Below are 24,988 nucleotides of genomic sequence, written 5' to 3'. Positions count from 1 at the left end.
TTAATGGTTAGCTTAAACAAAGAGATGCAGGGGAAAACAAGAACATGTACAACCAAAAAAAATAAAAACGACACAAAGAAACAGCACTGCAAACCTCAAAAATAAGTTAGGAATTGAGGGTCAGGGACCTACCAACACAGAATTATCCAACAAGATCTCCTGCACAAAAACAAATGACAGACCGGTCATGACAAAACCAAAAGATAAACACTAGGATGACTTTGACAACAGTCAGCTAAGCATTAAAATATAGATATTGATAGAGCTATCATTCAAATTGGCTTAGCTTCAGCTTTAAAAATATGCCACGATTACTTCATTTTCCAACTTTAAAATATGAGTTGAGCTAAGATCTTGGAAATAGTCAACTCAAGATGTAAAGATATAAAATATACAATAACTTAAAAATGTACATTTGTGTAATTAGGTTTTCCTTTGGAATCTCTCATTAAGCCTCAATAACAAAGCCACATCAAGTAGACATGAGTGTTAAAGGAGTGATCTGGATTGCATTCACATGAGCAGGTGTCCAGCAAGGGATAAAGTTAATGGTTTACCTCATCACAAGTTAATGATAGATTTTTTATTCTTGGAAGCCAACTTTTAACACTGAGAGTACTCAGAATTCCTAGTGTAGCTAAGACCAAGTTCAGAATGGAAGTTAAACAGCATGCAGTTAGAAGAAAACTCTTTCCAGTAAGATTCTTTCCTAATGATGAAATGTATTCTGAATATTCAGGGAGTTTCAATTAATATGAAAACATTTCATGCTAAATAATTAAATTCTCTGTACAAAAGAAAATATGATCATAAAGTTGTTAAATAGGAAAGCAAAAGCAATTTTCTTACTACAGGGAATACTCTAAAATATAATAAATTCGGGGTGCCTGGGTGGCTCAGTCATCATGCGTCTGCCTTTGGCTTGGGTCGTGATCTCAGGGTCCTGGGATTGAGCCCCACACAGGGCTCCCTGCTCAGCGGGGAGCCTGCTTCTCCCTCTCCCACTCCCCCTGCTTGTGTTCCCTCTCTCACTGTGTCTCTGTCAAATAAATAAATAAAATCTTAAAAAATATATATATAATAAATTCAATCTAATAAATTCAGAATTGAAGCTTACTAAAAAAATTAAGACATAAAATTAACAAACTATAGTGATAGCAATTTTTTAAAAATTTTTTTTAAAGATTTATTTATTTGAGAGAGAGAGAATGAGAGAGAGTACATGAGAGGGGGGAGGGTCAGAGGGAGAAGCAGACTCCCTGCTGAGCAGGGAGCCCAATGTGGGACTCGATCCTGGGACTCCAGGATCATGACCTGAGCCGAAGGCAGTTGCTTAACCAACTGAGCCACCCAGGCGTCCCTGATAGCAATTTTTAAATGATTTCTGTAAGAAAATCATTTTACAGCTTAAATAAGAGTAACATAAATAAGATTTGTTGACTGTTAATTTTGATTTTCTCAATTGCTCTGAATGTTCCTAAAACAAAAATCTGATAGTGTCTTTATTCTTCTTTATATGTAATCTTTCTCAGTCCGAGGGGAAAAAAAAAAAGAGTAATGAATTTGATCATATCTAATTCATCAAGAATTAGTAGTAAGTTTTGTTCTTTATTTCTCAATAAACTTAGTAAATGAATTAATGCATCAGTTAGACAAATTTCAAAAGCCTACCAATGGAAAATTTCTACTATAACTCAAGAAAAAAAAAAGGCAGTATAATGGAATGAAAGTCTGATCAACTTGCAAAGGAGTGGCTATTTTTCAGTAACTGGTTTTGGTGATGGCTCTTGGAACAGAAAGAATAATATTCCTAGGGAAAAGTCATTGAATGGTAAAGGTAAAATCCTTCTTCCAGTTAGTGCTATTTTCTCCAAAACATGTTTAACCCAGACAGGAACCAAGTTTCTATGAGAAAAGTCAGTCACATCCTCTTTTTTTAAGTCTTATGTAACTTTGTGAAAATCACTATGAAGATTAATATAATGTATAAGTTATATGTTAAGAAAATAAAAACTATGTATTAAGTGGTTGGTTATTAAGTGCCTGGGACATGTGCCTTTACAGGTGGCATCTTGTGTAATCCTTGTGTTCTACAGACAAGGTAGCTAAGGCTGGAAGAGGTTGTGGGACTTCCCTAAGGCCACAGAACTAGGAGGTGCTAGAACTGAGATTAAGAGCTAACCATCAAGTGGGTGCCTGGGTGGCTCAGTTGGTTAAGTGACTGCCTTCGGCTGAGGTCATGATCTGGGAGTCTGCGGATCGAGTCCCGCATCGGGCTCCCTGCTCAGCAGGGTCTGCTTCTCCCTCTGACCTGCCCCCTTTTCATGCTCTCTCTTTCTCTCTCAAATAAACAAAATTTAAATAAATAAATGAATAAAATCTTTAAAAAAAAAAGTGCTAACCAAAAGTATAAAGTCAGTAAGAAATAAAGAAATGGGGACTGAACTACAAGTTGAGAAACTGGATTCTAGACTTAGAGCTACCACTATACCTAGGTACTTTACCTTGGGCAAATATATTTGACTTTTTGGTCCTTGATTTATCTTTTTTATTGGGAAGGTTGGTTTTAATAACATTTGAGCTTCTTTCAAGGTCTGAAATGCTGCATATTCTGCCTCAAGCTTGGAAATGAAAGGTCTGTCTAAAGTAATGATTCTCAACTGTCATGTTACTAATGGGAGTGTGTTGTGGACATTCTAGGGGCAGAAATGTTTAAAAGCAATGGTGTTGTTTTAATTCCAAATGTAACTCAATTTTTGAGGCAAGTCCAGATAGAAACTGATGATACTCAAGGTAAATCTTAAAACCACTGACGATTATGAACCACTTCACCAGAACTTTCAGCATTCACCTTGCCATATTTATTAAACATATTATTAAAACCCAGATATTGATGGATATGCCACTAGAATATTAAGGAAAAATGTTATTTGCCCATCTGGGGTGGAGAGAACTTTATATGTAATTATGCGGAAAAAAGGAAGGAAAAAACAAAGACATCACATAAACTTTTCCATGTCTTATGGCATTTATACAGTATCCGGGACATTTAAGCACCCTCTCTATGTTTATTGACTAATGAATAAATATTCCAAATGTTAAGTTCAACACTAAGAGAAGAAAAATGAATCAATATATGAGAGGTTTAAGATGTGATTATATAAGAGTTGGCCCTACCCCCTAAAAAAAAGACTAGAACTGAGAGAAAATAGCTATTGTACACAGACTAGAGAATAAATAAACCTAAGTTTCCAATGAAAAAAAACTAAGGACTCACTAATAATTTTATACTCACACAGAGGCAGCTGACCAAGTTAGACAGGTTGACATGTCTTGGAGCAAACATATGAAGCTGCTGAAGGCAAGAAATGGCCTGAGCTTGAACAAGGCAGTCTGGATTATCTTGCATCACTGCACAACCCAAAAGACAGGAAGTTCTTAAGGTGGAAATGGAAGTACTACTACCTAAAAGGAAAGGAGAGAGCTTTGAATAATTGGTCTATGAAATCATATATTCATATATGATTTAATATATCATATTAAATCATTTAAGCATAATTACTAGGTTTAAATTTTTTTTATACCAATTTTAAACTCAAGGATCTGTGAAATAAATTTCTTCTACAAAAGCAGGGATAATCCAGGTGACAGATTTTTAGGTTATGTTAGTTATTCTTACTCTGAAAAATTTATGTCAACATAAATCATTAGGCAAACAAGAACCTAAGACTAGGTTATATCAAATTTTCATGAAAAGTAGAACTAGAAATGGCTAATGAACTTAGCCCTGTTTATATTAGTTGAGTTGCTTTCAAATATTAAAATCATAGACTTTACATTTGAACGGATCAGATTATCTGAGCTTTGGGACTTAGTCACTTACTTCTTAGAAGAGATGAGTTCTTTAAACTATTCCACTTGGTGTCTATCACCTTAATTGTTAAGGGAAGCATTTAAAAAAATATATCTAATCTTTCTAAATATGGTACTCCTTGTCTTTTCAAGGTAAAAGAAATCACACTGAATGGCATTTCACAAAATATATGATTACCTACTATGTATCAATCACAAAGGCTTTTCAACTTTTCCTTCATTTGATAGAGAAGGAGACCAAAGACCAAAGATTTTCCAAAGGTCACCGAATTAAGTAGTGGTGGAGCTTACATCAAGTTTCCTCGTTTCTATGTTATGTTCTATTATGTCAACATTCAGAAGTCAACGTCTTCTTCCCAAGATGACTCTCAACATTCTGCCCATCGATTTGCATAGAATATTGTACTAAACTTCATTTCACTGACAAGTATTTGAGTCAGTAATAAGAAATGAATTCATTTTCTATGTACATTTTTAATGTAAAACATCACAAAATGAGTTATGCATACCCTGTAGCTCTGGACCCAATGTAGTAATAAGGGCATTCAAACAGCGACCAAGACTTTGGTGAACTTCAGCATGAGTAGGAGGCACATTTAACAATAACATTATAATAAGAGAAAGGGTGGGTTCCACCTGCATATGATAGAGTGGGCCGGCAGAATCAATTATCAATGATAGCGAATGTAGTGCCCAGGTCTGTGAAGACAGAGAAAAACAATTTAAAGTGCTACAGCAGCGTTAAGAAACATAAAACAATGAATTGTTCTTTGTTGAAGAAAGTGATAAAGTAACAACAAAGTAAAGTAATTTGTGCGCTATTACTAACCTGGAAAGAGAAATAGAGAACATAAGAAGTTTAAGAAAAGATCTAATCATCTAATTTAGAATGATACACTGAAATCTCAGAACTAAGAATTCCAAGTCTATGTTTGGTTCTTTAGCTAACAGCCTGAAATGAATCTAGTTTGTTGAAAATTGTTTACTATTTAATCTATGTGAACAAAAATTCCAGTTTTTAAAAGATTCAAAATAAGTAAATAAAAGATTCAACAAAATCTACAAGTACATGCGGTAATATGGACAAATCTCTTGAACATAACGTTGAAGAAAGCCAGACATAAAAGAGTACATACCATATGATTCCACTGACATAAAGTATAAAAGCAGGCAAAACTAATATATGATGTTGCAAATTAGGATAGTGGTTATCCTTGGTGGGACAGGTAGTAACTAGAAGAGAACATGAGGAGAGTGTTTGGGGTATTGATAATGTTCTATTTCTTGATCTAGGTGCTGGTTACATGGTGTATTTAGTTTGTATACTTTATTCACAGAGATGCACACTTAAGACAAGTGTACTTTCATAAACATATAAAAATAAGTATATGTATAAAATAAGTATATATTATATAAATATTTCTTTATAAAACAAATTGAAATGCCTTTGAGCGAAATCTGACCTGCCACATATTTTTACAAATAAAGCTTTACTGAAACGCAGTCCTGCTCATTTATTTATGTATTTATGGCTGCTCTACTGCTACAATGGCAGAACTGTGCAGCTGACAGAGACTGCACGACTGACCTGTAAAGTGTACACAATTTACCATGTAGCTCTTAATAAAATACATTTGTCAACTCTGGTTTAAATGAACAAGCCTCTCCCAGCACCTCAGGATGGGGCTGTCTTTGGAGACAGGGCTTTTAAAGGAGTTAAAATGAGGCTTTTAGGGTGGGCCCTAACCTAATGTGACTGTTGTCCTAAGAAGAGAAAATCTGGACAGAGTGACACTAGAGATGCATAAGCACAGAGGAAAGACCATGTGAAGACACAATGAGGTGACCACCTGCAAGCCAAGCAAAGAGGGCTCAGAAGAAACCAAACTGGCTGACACTTTGATCTTGGACTTCCAGCCTCCAGAACCATGAGAAAATAAATTTCTGTTGTTTAAGCCACCAATGAACGAATAAATGAATGAACAAATGAATGAATGAAACAAGACTGATAACCAATGCAGTCAGATGATGGGTATAATAGGGTCCTTATAGTATATTCTACTTCTATGTATGTTTTAAGTACATAAAAAGTTCTCCCTTTAGGAAAATGAGAAGTTTTACCCCTCTTACCAGAAAGCTTATAGTACTTTAAATGCTACAAAAATAAACTGTGAAGAGATAGCAGTAATCGAAAAGAGTCAGATTTGATGACACTGGAAGTCACTAAAAGCATTTAATCAACAAAAAAGGTATTTGATATAAAAGTATGTGCATTCACAACAGACTTCTTAAAGGGGAAGAAGAGAAATAGAACAAATAAAAACAAAAATTGCTATAATAAAGGAGGATGAAAGAATGGACACCTTATAAATTAACTCAGTCAACTACTGGATGATGATGAGGAGGAGACTATTTGTAATATGGTAATTCAAAGAAAGTAACTGTGGATTAGGGATGTTGAAATTTGACGAGAAGGTGGTTAAACTGGATCTCAGGACACTAGAAAATTTGGATTATCAGACAGGAATAGTAAGGGAAAAGAACAATAGGAAAAATATAAGTGCAGATATGAGAAAGGCACATGTGGGATGAAAATAGGCAGGTCATCTGTAAGAGAAGCCAGTACTTTCGGGTAATAATAGACAGGTTCCTAGGTCAGCTGATAGGACTTGAATGAGGTGATTTAGGAAGCAATAAGCAGTTTCCCCAGGTTTTTGATAGAAAGTGGCAAGATGAAAGCCTTTCAGGAAAACAAATATGTCTTCACATCTAGGGGGAGTTGAAAAGAACCTAAAAATACTGCTATAGTAATTAGGAACACACAAGGGAGGCAGAGATAAGATAAGGGGAGAAAAAGGGCAGGAAGAATAATAATCATTCAAGATTTGATTAAGATATCAAGAGAATGAGGATATTAACTGAAATGGGTTAAGATGTGTACAATAATAATGGTAAACTGGTTAAGAACATGGGTTTAGAGTTCATGATTTGTGTTCTTGAACTGATTCCATGATTTATTAGCTTTCAGCCGTGAGCAAGTTACTTAGCTTCTGTAAGTTCCAGTTATCTTTTTTTTTTAAAGATTTTATTTATTTATTTGAGAGAGAGAATGAGATAGAGAGAACATGAGGGGGGGAGGGTCAGAGGGAGAAGCAGACTCCCCGCTGAGCAGGGAGCCCGATGCGGGACTCGATCCTGGTACTCCAGGATCATGACCTGAGCCGAAGGCAGTCACCCAACCAACTGAGCCACCCAGGCACCCTCCAGTTATCTTTTTGTATAAGGGGAATATACACTGTAGATTGCTGTGAGGCTTAAATATGTTAATGTTTTAGAAGAATATAAAACAATCCTTGGTACCTATTAAGCTCTCCAAAATAGTAAATGTTATTATTAAGATGGGAGGAAGATCCATTTTCAGAAAAAGATACTGAATTTGATTTTAGAAACTCTGAGTGTGAAGTAAAGATAGATAGTGAGATTTGAATTTCAAAAACCAGTCAAGGTTAACAATGGTTTGGATATTTATTGGGGGAGGGATTATTTATAAATTAACAATGGTCTATAAAAACAATCTGCATTATATACAAATCATGAATTTCAAGAAGATATCATATGGGGTATTTACCTGCACATCAGGGGAAGTAGTGTCCTGAGACAAAGTATAAAGGATTCCAACACAAGAATTCAAATGTTGAGAAGAACTTATTCCTCCTAAATATCTATGTAGGGATCCCAAAGCCAATGAGTATCCTGTTCTGGTAACCACATCCCTTGCTGATTTCAATCTATAATTACGGAAATAAAAAATAATCACTGAACAAAACTAATGCACGTACACTGTCACTTAGGCAAAACGTTTTGTATGAATAGCTGCAAAATTCAAAAATATATTTACTGTTAACTGATAAAAAAAAATTCTGAAATGACCTGAAAGGTATCTTGAAAAGAAAAACATTTTAAATAAAAATGTCTTCACATTATTAATGATTAAGTATGAATAATTTCAATGTTTTTCAGAAATATACTATATTTGTAAGACAAGCATTATTACTTTGTTAAGTTACTCTTTACAAGTTGAAGTACACAATATCCTATTAGTTTCAGGTATGTATCATAGCGATTTGGTATTTTTATACATTATGATCCTCACAGTAAGTCTAGTTACCATCTGTTACCATACAAAATTTCTGCAATATTACTGACCATAGTCTATATGTTATACACTGCATCCCATGACTTATTTATTTTATTACTGGAAGTCTGGACCTCTTAATTCCCTTTACCTGTTTTGCACCCTCCTCTCTTCTGTGGTAACCAACAGTTTATTTCTTGTGTATCTATGAGTTTGTTCATTCTTTTCTTTTCACATATAAGTGAAATCAGATGGTATTTGTCTTTCTGTCTTATTTCACTGAGCATAATACCCTCTAGGTCCACCCATGTTGTCGCAAATGGCAAGATTTCCTTCTTTTTTATGGCTAAGTAATATTACACACAACATCTTCTTTATCCATTCATTTATTAATAGACACAGGTTGCTTCCAGATTTTGGGTATTGTAAATAATGCTGCAATGAACACAGGGGTGCAGATATCTCTTTTAATCAATGTTTTCATTTCCTTTGAATGAATACCCAGCAGTGGAATTGCTGGATTGTATTTTTAATTTTTTGAGGAACTGCCATACTACTTTCCATAGTGGCTGCACCAATTTATATTCCCATCAACAGTGTATGAAGGTTCCCTTTTCTCCACATCCTACTCAACACTTGTTAGTGTCTTTTGGATATTAGCCAATTAGGCAAGTGTGAGGTGATGTCTCATTATGGTTTTGATTTGCATTTCCATGATGATTAATGATGTGGAGAAAGAAGGTCTTCACGTGCTTGTTGGCCATCTCTACGTCTTCTTTGGAAAAATGTCTATTCGGTCCTCTGCCCATTTTTTTAAAATCAGGTTTTTGACATTAAGTTGTATAAGTTCTTCATATATTTTGGATATTAACCCCTTATCGAATATATGGTTTGCAAATATCTTCCACCATTCATAGGTTGCCTTTTTATTTTGTTAATGGTTTCCTTCATTGTACAAAAGCTTTTTAGTGTAAGGTAATTCCACTTGTTTGTTTTAGCTTTTGTTGCCATTGCCTGAGGAGCGTGACCTTTCCCCTAAATACTGCTAAGATTAATGTCAAAGAGTTTATGCATACGTTTCTTCTAGGAGTTCTATGGTTTCTGATCTTACTTCAAGTCTTTTATCCACTCTGAATTTCTTTTTGTATACAATGTAAGATAGTGGTCCAGTTTTAATCTTTTGCGTGTAGCTGTCTTGTTTTCCCAACACCATTTATTAAACAGATTGTTTTCCCCCATTGTTTTGTTTTTAAAGTAAGCTCTATGACCAAGGTGGGGCTTAAACTTATGGCCCCAAGATCAAGAGTTGCAAGCTCTTCTGACTGAGCCAGCCAGTAGCCCATTTTCCCCCCATTATACATTCTTGACTCCTTTGTCAAATTAATTGACTAGATATGTGTGGGTTTATTTCTGGGCTCTCTATTCTAACACATTGTTCTCTGTTTGTTTTTATGCCAGTAACATACTGTTTTAATTACTATCGCTTTGTAATATAGTTTGAAATCAGCATACCTCCAACTTTGTTCTTCTTTCTCAAGACTGCTTTGGCTATTTGGGTCTTTTATGGTTCCATACAAATTTCAGGATTTTTTTTGTTCTAGCACTGTGAAAAATGTCACTGGTATTTTGATGGGGATTACACTGAATCTGTATATTGCTTTCGGTAGTATGGATATTTTAGCAATATTAAATCTTACAATCCATGAGCATGGTGTGTGTATGTGTGTGTGTGTGTATTAAAATATGGAACGCTTCATGAATTTGCATGCCATCCTTGTGGAGCATGGTATATCTTTCCATTTATTTGTGTCATCTTCAATTTCTTTCAACAATGTCTTAATGTTTTCAGTGTGCAGGTTGTTCACTTCCTTGGTTAAACTGATTCTTAGGTATTTTATTCTTACTGACAATAGTGATTGGGATTGTTTCCTTAATTTCTCTGACAGCTTGTTATATATATAGAAACTGATTTCTGTATGTTAATTTCATATCCTGTGACTTTACTGAATTCATTTAATTCTAACAGTTTTTTGGTGGAGTCTTTAGGATTTTCTAATTTTGTATTATGTCATCTACAAACAGTGACAGTTTTGCCTCTTCCTTTCTAATCTGGATGCCTTTTATTTCTTTTTCTTGTCTAATTGCATGGCTAAGACTTCCAAAACCAAGGTGAATAAAAGTGAAGAGAATGGGCATCCTTTTTTTGTTCCTGATCTTAGAGGGAAAGCTTTTAGCTTTTGAGTGTGATAGGTGTGGGCTTGTCATATATGGTCTTTTTAATGCTGAGGTATGCTCCTTCCATATCTACATTTTTGAGAGCATCATTAAATTACATTTTAAAAACTCACATTGCTGAGATACTTTAATTCCATACAAAGAGAGTTTCAACTCAAGAACTTTGATTTTAACATTAAATATAGCAAGAAAAAAAAAACATTTATTAGTTTTCTTACGCATTCTGTGCTAATTTAAGTGTTTTACATTTACTCCTTTAATCCTCCCAACAACCTTGAGATTCGTACTATTATCAGTTCCTTTTTACAGATGAGAACAAAATAGCCAAAGTAACTCTTACACAGTAACCAACTATTAAGTGGAAGAATGGGATTTGAACCAAGTTTAGTAATCTGACTCCAAACTTCCAGCTCTCTCTCTCTTTTTTAAAGTTTATTTATTTATAATCTCTACACCCAACGTTGGGCTTGAACTCACAACCCCGAGATCAAGAGTCGCATGCTCTACCAACTGAGCCAGCCAGGCACCACCAGACTTCAAGCTCTTAACCAAATCAGTCACACATATTCAGTAAACTGGAAGGTCAAAGTGCTACTTGCATTACTACTACTACTACAAATATAACTTTATATACATATATTACTAATATAACCACGAACTTTTATTTGTGGTTGTTTTATTCTTTCATATTACTTTCATATTTATTATCTCATTTACCTTAACACTGTTAAGCAGGCAAGGTAGTATTAACAACCTTCTATTTGAAATAGAGGGTATTTCCCCAAAGATACAAATGTAGTGATCTGAAGGGGCACCTGCACCCCAATGTTTATAGCAGCAATGTCCACAATAGCCAAACTATGGAAGGAGCCCAAATGTCCATCGACAGATGAATGGATTAAGAAGATGTGGTATATATATGCAGAAATCTTGCCATTAGAATGATGTGGATGGAACCAGAAGGTATTATGCTAAGTGAAATTAAGTCAATCAGAGAAAGACAATTATCATATGATCTCACTGATATGTGGAATTTAAGAAACAAAACAGAGGATCATAGGGGAAGAGAGGAAAAATAAAACAAGACGAAACCAGAGAGGAAGACAAACCATAAGACACTCTTAATCACAGGAAACAAACTGAGGGTTGCTGGAGGGGAAGAAGGTGGAGGGACAGGGTAACTGGGTGATGGACATTAAGGAGGGCATGTGATGTAATGAGCACTGGGTATTATATAAGACTAATGAATCACAGACCTGTACCTCTGAAACCAATAATACATTATATGTTAATTAATTTAATTAAAATTTAAAAATGTTACGAAAAACAGGAAAACTAGCTGAGAAGTTTACTCTTTGCTCATGATCTCAGAGCTGGCAAAAATGAAAACACAGTTTAAGTTTCCTGATCATGACAGCATACAGCCTTTACTCTTTCCAGTACATTGTTATTACTACCTATTATCTATATTTTAAATGATAAAACTCTGTGTCTCCCAGAGTCCATTCCACTGATAGCCAGTTATACCACTCATATATTGGTAATCTTTCTCTTATTATATAAAAACTAAAGCCAAAGTAGTAATAGTTTTATGTTCTAAGATGAGCAAACCCTTCATGTGAAAGTATCTGTGTTTATCAATTTTTTCTGAGTTAATTCCCAGGATGAAGTTTCACTAGTTCCAAAAAAATCAACAAACTATACCCAGTTTTGACATATAGTGTATGAGTATTAAATAAGAAATTCACTTACTTGTCAAAGCTGACTTGAGCTAATGCAGCAGTAAAAGCTCCATCATCAACCACTTGGGCTAATCTAGCCCATGCCTCTGCAGCTGCACATCTCAAGAGGGGGTTGGGACTTTCTAGGGCTCCCATCACCAATGCTAGGGCAGGTCTTCTCATTTCTTCTGGACCCAAATTTCCCTTGGAGACAGCTAAGTACTGAAATATGTAAAGAATAATCCAAACTTACAATTGTAGTAAATTTCCTTTTTTAAAAAAATTTATTTTAGAGAAAGAGAGCGTGAGAGCAAATGCAAGTGGAGTGAGTGGCAAAGGTAGAGGGAGAGAGAACCTCAAGGAGACTCCCTGCTGAACATGTAGCCTGACTCAGGGCTCAATCTCACAACTCTGAGATCATGACCTGAGCTGAAATCAAGAGTCAGATGCTTAACAGACTGAGCCACCCAGGCGCCCCTGTAGTAAATTTTTGAATCCAGTTTGGAATGAATATTCTGGTTAAGCAAATACGCTCATACTTGGATTACTACTTAAACACACACACAAACACTGAACACCCAAAAATAATTTGATTTTTCAGAGAAAGTTCTTTAGAAGTTTAAACTCCAGGCAAACAATATGGTAACTGATTATCACTATAGTATATATGTGTTCAGAAGAACATTAATAGGAATTTCCATAAAATAACCAATGAAGTGTATTATATTTTAGTTAGAAACAATAAGTCATAAATGCAACAATAAGCCAGATTTGGCCCATAGGCCATAGTCGCCAATCTCTGGTATAGGATATTAGGCTGAGTAGGTTATAGCATGTTCCTAAGCCAAGACTTCAGGTTTAATTTCTGACTAACAAGTTTTACATAGAGATAAAGTAAAAGGGGAATTACAAATCCTGAAACATTTTCATTAGGAGATTAAGAAAAAAGGGAAGGGAAAAAAAAGCAGCAGTTCTTTAAAAACACCTTCCTCCAACCTACATAGTTGGACATAAATTAGAAAAAAAATTAATCAAACACCCCAATTTTAAAAAAACAATTACCTTCAAGAAACTAGAGAGTGAAGAAACAACATGTAACTGAACTATTTGTTGACGAGCTCCTTTTGAGTGCTTTATACTGTCCAAAAGCTGTTCCAGTATAAAAAGCCTAAAATCAGAAACAACAAGATTTAAAAGCAAATAGTAAGACAGTGAATCTGCTAATAAAGATAAAGTAAGCCAAACGGCATTACTAAGTATATACTGCTAATCTGTTTTGTTGCATTATTTTGTGGGAACTGCTAAAATGAGATAAACTCTTGCTGAACATACTAAAACATTTTAGGAAAAGAAAATATATCGTAAAAAATACAAAAACATTTTGATTTTGTGTCATTCTGACAGTGGGTGAGAAACATTATTATGTGAGAAAAACCCCACGAAAGTATCACTTAATAAATATTTACCTGGAAAAATTCTATCTCAATAACTATTTTCTAAACAAAGGATATCTTATTTTTTCTTCTTTTCTTTTTTTAAGTAAACTCTATGCCCAATGTGGGGCTCAAACCCACAACCCTGAGGTCAAGAGTCACATATCCTACTGACGAAGCCAGCTGGGCACCCCGAAACAAAGGATATCTTAAAAGTTACATGCATCAACTTTCTTGCTCTTAATAATAGGACTTAAATGGATTCAAATACATAGCTTCATCTTAAAGGTAGCACCAACTTATGTCATCTATAGTTAATGAGAATCAGCACAGCTCTTTGAACTCCCAGCTGTATTTTAAAATGTACTTAGGATCACACTATATATTAACATAATTTTAACTCTTCTGTTTCTCATTTAACATTACCTCCTAAGCACCTTTCAAATCATTCTTATTCTTTGGTAACTTTCATGAAGCCAAATTTTACTGTGCACATGTATTACAATTGGTTCAATCATTCTACTGACAGAGCAATTTTTTAAATTTCACAATTCTAACTATGATGGATGTTAGTTTTGGTCTGGGATTGAATGTGTCCATTAGCTATTTATGTAGCTTCTGTGAATTTTTTTTTTTTTTAAGATTTTACTTATTTATTTGACAGAGAGCAAGAGAGCACAAGCTGGGGGAACAGTAGAGGGTGAGGGAGAAGCAGGCTCCCCGCCAAGCAGGGAGCCCAATGCGGGGCTCGATCCCAGGACCCTGGGATCATGACCTGAGCTGAAGGCAGACGCTTAACCATCTGAGCGACCAAGCGCCCTGCTTCTGTGTATTGTTTTACATGTCCTGACAGTACTATGCTTTTCCTCTCTCTCCATCAACCCACAATTATTTTACAGCATTTATAGCAGTGGTTCTCAACCTTGGCTGCATGTCAGAATTCCCTAAGGAGTTTTTGAAAATTTCAATACCCAACATACATGCATACCATACTATTAAATCAGAATCTACATTTTAAAAAGTTGTCCAAGTGACCGCAATGTACTGTTTACAGTACATTGTTCTGCAGATACAATCTTCAGATAAATTAAGTAATTCATTCTTTGCATTTAGGTGCAAAATGCTTCAAAGTAAGCACAGCAACACATGCACAAGATCAATCATAGCTCTTTTCTGTATAAAATTATTTTGGCTTATACACAAACAATGAATCATGGAACACTACATCAAAAACTAATGATGTTATGTATGGTGATTAACATAACAATAAAAAATTAAAAATAAATAAATAAAATTATCTTGGCATTCTAGAGCTTTAAACATTTTAGTACTTTAAAATTACTAATGCGAAGTTCTCTTACTTTTAGAATCCTATAGTCAAAACAGAGAAAACCAAATGATTTAAAGACAATTTAATTTCTAAGCGCATAAATAAAATATGAAAAACCTATTTCTAATCTTAGCGCAATTTCATGTTATTAAAGACTTTCTTTTAAGCTGTTGAAACACAAAGCTAAGCACAATAACAACCAAATGCTTTGAAATATTCAGATGCTGTTGTTAAATATAGATACTTTGGTTAAAACATTTTTTTTCCCTCTAGGAATGTAAAGACCCAAAAGAAAAAGGGTCTGCCATCTTAAACAAGTATCATATTTTGGATAACAGGATATTAGAAACTTAACTTTCCTATGTAGTTTCTCTTCTCTGGTCCTCTAATGACACCCAATGGAGACTGCTGAGAGCTGCTTATGACCCACTTTCTGTATCTGGGATCCTGCCAGACTATTTCCTTTAAAAATCTCCAAAGTACTGCCTACTATTTTTATTCAGTTAGAATCTAAACACAGTATGTTTTGTTTTTACCAGGTCTCAACATTTTTATTAAAACAAATAAAACCTCTCCCTTAAATATATATTCATTCTATATGCTATTTTAGTCCAGGTGAGGTTAAAAAAAAACTGAGCATTCTTTTAAGTTAAATTTTAGAACAAAAAATAATTTTCCTAAAAAAAAACCTTCTCTAAGAAGTATATTCTTTTCTTTTTCACTTTTTTGTCTTAGACCTGTCAAAAAGAGTGGAGCCATTTAAGAATATGCTTAATTTAAATCTTTTCCCCACAAGGCCACCCCTGTTTCATCACTGTAGTCAATGCTATATTAAGCCAAATTAATTATTTTAAATTGTATGCTCTATAAAATGGTACAGTTACAAACTGGTTCACTCCCACCCTATTAATTCTTCTCTTTTTTTCCCTTAAATATGTATTTATTTATTTTTAAGATTTTATTTATTTATTTGACAGAGAGAGAGAGAACACAAGCAGTGGGAGTGGCAGGCAGAGGAAGAGGGAGACACAGACTCCCCACTGAGCAGGGAGCCTGATGTGAGGCTCGATCCCAGGACCCCGCGATCATGATCTGAGCTGAAGGCAGACACTTAACCAATTGAGCCACCCAGGTGCCCCAAGATTTATTTATTTGAAATTAAGAAAGAGGGAGAGAAAGAGAGAGAGAGAGGGAGCGCACTCGAGCTCCCATCCAGGAGCAGGGGGAGGGGCAGAGGGAGAGGGAGAATCTCAAGCAAACTCCCTGCTGAGGTCGGGCTCAATCTCATGATCCATGAGATCATGACCCAAGCTGAAACTAAGAATCAGACACTCAACCGACTCAGCCATCCAGGCGCCCCTCTATCAATTCTTTATTTGCCAGAAAGAGGGAGAGAGAGAGCACAAGCAGGAGGAGCTGTAGACAGAGGAAGAGGGAGAAGCAGGCTCCCCACTGAGCAAGGAGCCTGGTGTGGGACTCAGTCAATCCCAGGACTCTGGGATCATGACCTGAATTGTAGGCAGACGCTTAACCAACTGAGCCACCTCAGGCATCCCTCCTCTATCAATTCCTCTTCGAATATTCCAGACTACTATGATTTTCCTCTCATCTTTTAGTGCTACAGCATTCATTTATAATTTGGTCATATATTGTCTTAAATACGTTAAAGCCGCAACTTTATAGTTACAGCATACACAGGGAGCTATAGGCTACAAATAAATTTGGGAAAAACATCATCTTTTAAAATTTAAGCTCTGAAAAGACATCTCAGTGTGTGTGTGTGTCTGTGGTATCTTATACTGAGCAAATACTACCATTGTTTAAAATAAAATGACATGAGGCTATTAACAATCAACATAAAAAACAAACGTAAGTTTTATTCACTATTCTATCCACTGAAAGTAAACTATCCAGAGACATGCTTCAAAAATGTGTTCCTGGGATGGCTGGCTGGTGTAGTTGGCAGTGCATGTAACTCTTGATCTTGGGATTGTGAGTTCAAGCCCCATGTTGGGACTAGAGCTTACTTTAAAACCCCCCAAAAATGTGTTGCTGACAAGATTCAAATATTTTTTGAGTCTTCATCAAAAGAGACCAAGGTAAATTCCCTACCTAACTGATATTCTGTGGAAGACATAACTAGATAAAATGATATAAAAGCTATGTATCTAGTTGCATGTTATTATTTTTGGTTTAGCATGCTAGAAGCAGACAGGAAGGAAGGGAGGGTGGGAGAGAGTGGGGAGGGAGGGAGAGAGAGGGAGGAAGCGAAAGAGAGAGAGAAAGAGAAGAGAAGGAAGGAAAGAATATGAATAAATGAGGATAGTTACTAATTTATAAATTGTTAAAAGCATAGCCTATGGGAGAAATTCACATTGCATTTAGTATCTCACATAAAAACAATTTACTGGATACTAGATACAAGTGTTTTTTATCTCCAAGAAAGGTATTATCTCAGTTATCAATTATGAAACTGTCATCCGCAATAAGAAATCATTTTTAGTCTTTGATATTTCAAAACAGGTTTACTTTGAGTGGACTGAAATCTATTAAACTTAAGACTAATCAATTTTAATCTAATTTTTGAAATCCACCAAACCAAAGACCTATAATGGCTCCACAAAGCGTTGAAGGTAAGAAAGCTTATGAGACCTAATCTAAGCAGAAAACCAGTGTTCTTCTTTGTACAATAGCTCATAAATCAAAATTCTAATACCACTGCATTTTTTTGTTGTTCTTTTTTTTTTAATCACTGTGTTTTTTTATTTGTATTTTCAGGTAGATGATAAGGTAATTATGGGTAAAGTAGTATATCCACAAGCCTAGCAGTTTTCAGTTTAATTTAATCACTGAATTTAATCATTGACTTAATTACTTATTAAATATTAGCCAGATGAATAATTACAAGAGCCTTTATCTCACCTACAACTGTCATCTGTAAGAACTCTTTTATGCTAATAAAAACTTTTTTTTGAGAGAGAGAAAGAGAAAGAGCACGCATGCACCAATGGGGGGCAGTGGGGAGAGAATCTCAAGCAGACGCCGCGCTGAGCCTGATGCAGGCCTCACAAGAGATCACAACCTGAGAAACCAAGAGTCGGATGCTTAACCGACTACATCACCCAGGCACCCCACTAATGAGATCTTCTGATATTTTTCTTATGCATCAGTTCTCTATTATGCATTCACTGAACCAATGACCAATCCTTAAATATTGGATTTCAAGATAAGTGAACTACTAAAGATGATTTACCTTTGGGCTTCTCCCACATGAGCACATACAACTCCAAAGAGCTTGACTGCAGAGCTAATAACTGATAGTATTGGAGGCAGGGGCTTAGGCACTGAATCTCCCTCTACATCTTTCTCATAAATAGAGTAAGGGTCATACTCCAAACTTCCACAAGCAATACCATTACCAAGCAGGAGCTAAAACAAAACAAAACAAACAAAAAATATATATATAAGGTATTAAAATGACTGTTCACAGAGTGAGTCAACCCACGAGTTACTGAAAAATGACTCTACCTGTTCTTCGATAAATCTATGGTCAGTCTCTTGTAGCAGAGGACTTAATATCACAAGATCATCCTGATGACAGAGGGGTGGAAGTAAAAATGCCGATGCTGCCACCTGTATATCAGAGGCAGTCAGGTCAGCAGCCAGCTCTTTGAGGACAGCACAAAGGTTTCCTGTTGAGTCACAGAAAACAGCAATTAGCAATTTACTAGAAGCAGTTAACTGGTTAAAGTACAGGGTTCAAAAAACCCAGGCAGAGCTTTAATCTAAACATCAGCTAACTTTAATCTATTACAGCCAAAGATTTTATCTCATTCTTAAAAAATACTCTACAAACAAATGGCTCAACTGGTGCTACTGGTCACAAGACTAAGAACAGATACTGAAAAGACATCTCAAAGTATGTGTACCTCATGATACTGACTAAATACTACCATCATGTTAAATAAAATGACATGAAGAACAAAAACAGAATAAAAAAGATAAATACAAAAGCAGATAAATTGTATTTATTTTAAAAAACCATAGCTTAAAAAATCTATAAACATTTGACATGTTTTTTATTATGGAAAATTTCAAACATACAGACAAGCAGACATAATAGTATTATGATACCCCAACTCCTCACCACCTGAGCATATGACTGTCATGCATCTTGACCAGCTGGATCAATTTTGTTTCACTACACCTCCATCCACTATCTCACCACCTCCCATATTATTTTGAAGTAAATCCTAGAAGGCATATAATTTCATCTATAAATATTTCCTTATGTATCACTGAAAGTTAAGGACATTTTAAACAATCCTATTATAATATCATGTTTTAAAAAACACTTAACATCAAATACCCATTCAGTGTTCAAATTTTCAATTGTCTCATAAATTCCTGTTTTTGATTTTGATTGAATTAAGATCTAAATGAAGTCTACATGTTGTAATTAGTTGATATATTTTAAGTCTCATTCAATCTAAAGTTCTTCCCTCAGGACACCTAGGTGGCTCAGTTGGTTAAGCATCTGGCTTCAGCTTGGGTCATTATCCCAGGGTCCTGGGATCGAGTCCCACATCAGGTTCCTTGCTCAGTGGGGAGTCTGCTTCTCCCTCTGCCTGCTGCTCCCTGACAGATAAAATCTTTTAAAAATAAATAAATAAATAAAGTTCTTACCTCTACTTTTCCCTGTGTAATTTTTTTTTTTAACTTGAGAGAGAGAGAAATGATGAGAGCGAGCACGAGGTGGGGGGCAGGGAGAGGGAGAAGCAGGCTCCCCGCTGAGCAGTGAGCCTGATGTGGGGCTTGGTCCCAGGACCACAGGATCATGAACTGAGCCCAAGGCAGACGCTTAACGACTGAGCCACCCAGGTGCCCCTTCCCTGTGTAATTTATTTGAAGAAATGAGGTTTTTCTGTAGAAGTTTCTACAGCCTGAATTTTTAGAATATATGCCCCAGTGCAGTTTAATTTGTTCCTCTATCGTCTATATTTTTTTACAGATTAACAACTTGGAACTTGGATCCACAGAGGATCCATTTTATTTGTGTTTCGGGGGCCATCCTAGTTTATAGACAGCACTGCAATCTTCTATAAGACATGGGGGGGGGGCGTGCAGAGTGCCTGGGTGGCTAAAGTGGTTAAGCGACCAACTTTTTTTTTTTTAAAGATTTTATTTATTTGACACTGAGAGAGACAGCTAGAGAGGGAACACAAGCAGGGGGAATGGGGGAGGGAGAAGCAGACTCCCCACTGAGCAGGGAGCCTGATGCGGGGCTCAATCCCAGTACCCTGGGATCATGACCTGAGCTGCAGGCAGACGCTTAACGACTGAGCCACCCAGGTGCCCCAAGCGACCAACTCTTGATTTTGGCTCAGGTTATGATCTCATCAGGGTTGTGAGACTGAGCCCTGTGTTGGGCTCCGGGCTCGGAGCTGGGCTGGGTGTGGAGCCTGTTTAAGATTCTCTCTCTCCCGCCTTCTGCCCCTCCCTCCACTCTAAAAAAAAAAAAGACATGATATAGCATATGGTTGTTTCTCTTATATATACATTTTGAAAAACTGGTCCATTATCATATTGACCTGCCATTTCAAAGATATTTACAACTAAGTGTGGAAACAGTTTCTCTATTTCTCATTTATTTTTTTAAAGATTTACTTATTTTACAGAGGGAGAGAGTGTGGTGAGGGGGGAAAGGGGAAAGAGAGAGAGAATCTCCAGCAAACTCCCCACTGAGCATGGAGCCCGATGTGGGGCTTGATCCCACGACTCCGAGATCATGACCTGAGCCAAAAATCAAGAGTTGGATGCTCAACCACCTGAGCTACCCAGGCACCCCTTATTTTATTTTTTTAAAGATTTTTTTAATTTTTAAGTAATGTCTATGCACAATGTGAGACTCAAACTTACTACCCTGAGATCAAGAATTGCATGCTCCATGGACTGAGCCAGTCAGGCACTCCTGTCTCTTTCTCTTTTTTAGTTTTTTTTTTTTTAAATATTTTATTTATTTGACAGAGAGAGACACAGCGAGAGAAGGAACACAAGCAGGGGGAGTGGGAGAGGGAGAAGCAAGCTTCCCATGGAGCAGGGAGCCCGATGTGGGGCTCGATCCCAGGACCCTGGGATCATGACCTGAGCCGAAGGCAGACGCTTAACGATTGAGGCACCCAGGCGCGCACTCCTCTCTATTTCTCATTTAAAGTGACTGCTCACCTCAAAGTCCCTGAACTTAAGAATGATTACATTTTAAAATGCAAATACGCTTTTTTGGGAACATTATTTATTTGAGAGAGAGTACGAGGAGGAGCAGGAGGAGAGAGACAAGCAGGCTCCATGTTTAACTGACTGAGCCACCCAGGCGCTTCTGCAAATATGCTTTTTTTGTAGAAATTTCCAGGAGGAGCAATTTCCAGTGTGGAGAAAATTAAAACACTTGAAAGGTCCATAACAAAACTAAAATAGGAAATAAAAACTAAGAACCCAATTTTTACTCCACAAACTTCGGAAAACTAAGTCACTCCTACGACAAACGTCTGCATCTGCTGGACAGCCAGTCATTTAAATTCTTAAAAATAGGTCCATTAACAAAAGCAATTTCTTACTCTGTCTTGTAAACTTACTTTTTGACAACTCATCGTACCAACCAATATCATCAGAACTTTAAACTTGTTTTGTTACTTAGCCATATTTTGAATTAATGAGATGTATAATTTTAAAGACTACTATTTCATTTTGTGTTAAAAGATTCAGAAATTACTATAGGTTATTATTGTATGATGAGCCATTATTTTAAATGTCAGTTGATATTTTAATGGTAAAGTTCTGACTGTTATGCTCCATACACATAAATCTATTAAATAGAATGCCATTAAAAAAAATTAAAAGTCTTAGGGCACCTGGGTGGTTCAGTTAAGTGGCTGCCTTTGGCTCAGGTCATGATCTTGGGGTCCTGGGATCAAGCCCCACGTCAGGCTCCCTGCTCAGCGGGAAGCCTGCTTCTCCCTCTCCCTCTGCCTGCCTGCCTACTTGTAATCTCTCTCTGTCAAATAAATAAATAAAATCTTAAAAAAAAAAAATTAAGGGCGCCTGGGTGGCTCAGTCGTTAAGCATCTGCCTTCGGCTCAGGTCATGATCCCAGGGTTCTGGGATCGAGCCTTGCATCAGGCTCCCTGCTTGGCGGGAAGCCTGCTTCTCTCTTTCCCACTCCCCCTGCTTGTGTTCCCTCTCTCGCTGTGTCTCTGTCAAATAAATAAAATCTTAAAAAAAAAAATTAAAAGTCTTTAAGGAAAAAAATCCTTAATTTTATTTCTATAGTTTTAAAGATGGAAAAAAGATAGCCAAGAAATGGCAAATTATTTTTTTTGGTTGAAACATAAAACTATTAATACCTCCATATTCTCATTTTTCTATGAACTAATTCTTCTTTAAGTAATGTTAGATAAATAAACTTGAAAAAGATAAAGAAGGTAAATATAGATTCTATTTTTCAAGAAGTTTATAGTAATTCCTGACTTTGTCTCCCAGTGAACACTCTGGAACTGATTTAAAATCTATACACTTTATATTCATTATTCCTTTAGGACTTCTATTTTTTTTTTTATTCCTTTAGGACTTTTTTTTTTTTTTTATTTATTTATTTATTTTTAAAGATTTTATTTATTTATTTGAGACAGAGAGAATGAGAGACAGAGAGCATGAGAGGGAGGAGGGTCAGAGGGAGAAGCAGACTCCCCGCTGAGCAGGGAGCCCGATGCGGGACTCGATCCAGGGACTCCAGGATCATGACCTGAGCCGAAGGCAGTCGCTTAACCAACTGAGCCACCCAGGCGCCCCCTTTAGGACTTTTGACTGCATTCCCAAACTCCAATTCTGAGAAAAAAGTACAAGACTTTGTTTTTTTAAAGTCTTTTAAGGGCAGACTTATATTATCATTTATTAGAAGATACAGTGTAGATTTTAAGTTGAAATTCTGGTATTCTTAGATGTTTAATGAAGACCTGAAAAAGAAATCATTTTTTTTCATCTGTAGTTTGAAAATAAACTCTAAAATATGGTAAAATTGATATAAATATTTAAAGGGAATTGTTTTTGCCAGGACCTGACAGCTATCAGAGGTATAAAACACGGAAATTATCTCTAGGGCTTTTATATCTAGCAGGTAGCTCTTATATACTAAGAGACAGTATACAATGAGAAGGACCTATCACTAAGCCTTGAATGTTAAGTCTCTTGCAGGTTACCTATAAATAGGTATGCAGCACAGCATGAAGCAGATCTATAATCTTGATTCCACTATTTACTGCATATATGTTCTTGAGTTGGTTTTTGTAACTTCTCTATGCCTTTATCTGTCAAATAAGGAAAATGTAACCAGCTCACTGTATTATTCTAAGATAAATGAGATAATATATACAATTTCTATCACAGTGCCTGGCATATAGAAATGATTCTTTTGATACAATTCCTGAGAAATGACAATCACCCATTTTTTTTCCAGTTCTTCATATACTAAATGTTTGTATCAAACATTTTGCTAGGTATATTTGTGAACCAGGAAGAAAGGCAGTACCACACTCACATAATAATACCACTCATATAATAATAAAGGCCAAACAGAAGTTACAGGTTAATATTTTGAACTACTGTGGTATATATGATACTGCATTTACCTGTAAAATAAGGATATAAGCCAATAAATGTATTCGTACAAGAAGCAGATTTGAATAATCAGTATGTTTGGCTAGAAACTATTAAGACTAAAAAAATATGAAGTTCCCAATGGAGACCATTTACAACTTTCACCTCTTAAAACATGCATCTTGAGTACTTTAGCAGCAGCAATATAAAGTTTGTAGGACTAATTTTAAAATAAAGACAAGTTTATGTTACCAATCATAGTAAACTAGTAATCTAAGGTCATATTTGAACCCAATAAAGGCAAAACCTACACTCTAAACTTTAGAAAATCAATTATACCTTGGTAGTTCAGTATTAAACTTTTGTTTGGGCACAGCGAAGAATGAAACAGTGAAACAGAATGTGAACAGTAGATCATCAATGTAGAAGGAAACCCTAGAGTAGAATTAAGACCAATCTTTGTGACTCATTCTCTTCCACACGGTGGAACTAGGGACTTTTTTCCCCAGAGGAGAAAAGAAAGCAAGACATTAAAAAGTAGGTTTTTAAAAAAATTTACTTTATTTACTGTATAATGATGAATACAATAGTTAAGACTGAACTTCCTAAAGCTCCTAGAAATAAGGTACTAAATAAACGCCATATCATTCATTCATTCGGGTATTACTTTCCCAGCACTGTCCTAGCCACAAACAGTAAAATGTTTTGGTTTAAAGCACATACCTTCATAGGTTTCAGGAGGTAATAAAATCAGTAATTCATAAAGCCTTTGCCTATAAACTACTGATGGTGTTTTCAAAGTGCTTCCATATGTTTTTAGCACTGAAGAAAGCCTTAAAATAAAAGAAACAATATATCTTAAATGTGTAAGTTATATAGGTTGACATATAAAACAGCTATATGTATTATTAGCAAACATTAGTGCTCCTTTATGTTTCTTTTTTTCCATTTAAAAAAATACTGTGATGGGGCGCCTGGGTGGCTCAGTTGGTTAAGCGACTGCCTTCGGCTCAGGTCATGATCCTGGAGTCCCTGGATCGAGTCCCGCATCGGGCTCCCTGCTCGGCAGGGAGTCTGCTTCGTCCTCTGACCCTATCCCCTCTCATGTGCTCTCTGTCTCTCTCATTCTCTCTGTCTCAAATAAATAAATAAAATCTTTAAAAAAAAAAAATACTGTGATGATAAGTTATAAGAGGTATTACATGTGTCATACATGGAAATTATTCTACTATGTTTCCTATCATACTCCATACAACAAAACTATATATTCAACTTAGATCTCTAAGGCCATCAGTATTTTGTCTAAAAACAAACTCTTACTAAATTCCACAATTTACAACTTGGCATTTGTAAAACAAACAAAAAAAAAGTCTATTATTTGGAAAAGGAATCATATGGAAGGAAACAAACAGGAAACATAAATATGCAGGTAAGGGGCGCCTGGGTGGCTCAGTTGGTTAAGCGACTGCCTTCGGCTCAGGTCATGATCCTGGAGTCCCGGGATCGAGTCCCACATCGGGCTCCCTGCTCGGCAGGGAGTCTGCTTCTCCCTCTGACCCTCCTCCCTCTCATGCTCTCTGTCTCTCATTCTCTCTCTCTCAAATAAATAAAT

The 24,988-nt window shown here is 36.0% G+C and overlaps 1 protein-coding gene across 1 annotated transcript in view; it reads right to left on the bottom strand.

The window, feature by feature from the left end:
• Nucleotides 1–24,988, bottom strand: part of HEATR5A (HEAT repeat containing 5A) — a 97,296-nt gene that overhangs the window by 41,168 nt on the left and 31,140 nt on the right. Inside the window, exons 13-20 of the mRNA XM_021695349.1 lie at nucleotides 24,100–24,209; nucleotides 18,256–18,419; nucleotides 17,981–18,156; nucleotides 13,027–13,132; nucleotides 11,996–12,186; nucleotides 7,502–7,661; nucleotides 4,383–4,572; nucleotides 3,296–3,465 (exon numbers count right to left, since the gene is read on the bottom strand). Coding sequence (XP_021551024.1) covers nucleotides 3,296–3,465; nucleotides 4,383–4,572; nucleotides 7,502–7,661; nucleotides 11,996–12,186; nucleotides 13,027–13,132; nucleotides 17,981–18,156; nucleotides 18,256–18,419; nucleotides 24,100–24,209 — 1,267 coding nt within the window. The remainder of the gene's footprint in view (nucleotides 1–3,295; nucleotides 3,466–4,382; nucleotides 4,573–7,501; nucleotides 7,662–11,995; nucleotides 12,187–13,026; nucleotides 13,133–17,980; nucleotides 18,157–18,255; nucleotides 18,420–24,099; nucleotides 24,210–24,988) is intronic.

Source organism: Neomonachus schauinslandi, chromosome 9 (assembly GCF_002201575.2).
Source record: "Neomonachus schauinslandi chromosome 9, ASM220157v2, whole genome shotgun sequence".
Lineage (NCBI taxonomy): Eukaryota > Metazoa > Chordata > Mammalia > Carnivora > Phocidae > Neomonachus > Neomonachus schauinslandi.
The sequence above is the reverse complement of the archived record's forward strand: the minus strand, read 5'-3'. Positions and strand labels throughout refer to the sequence as shown.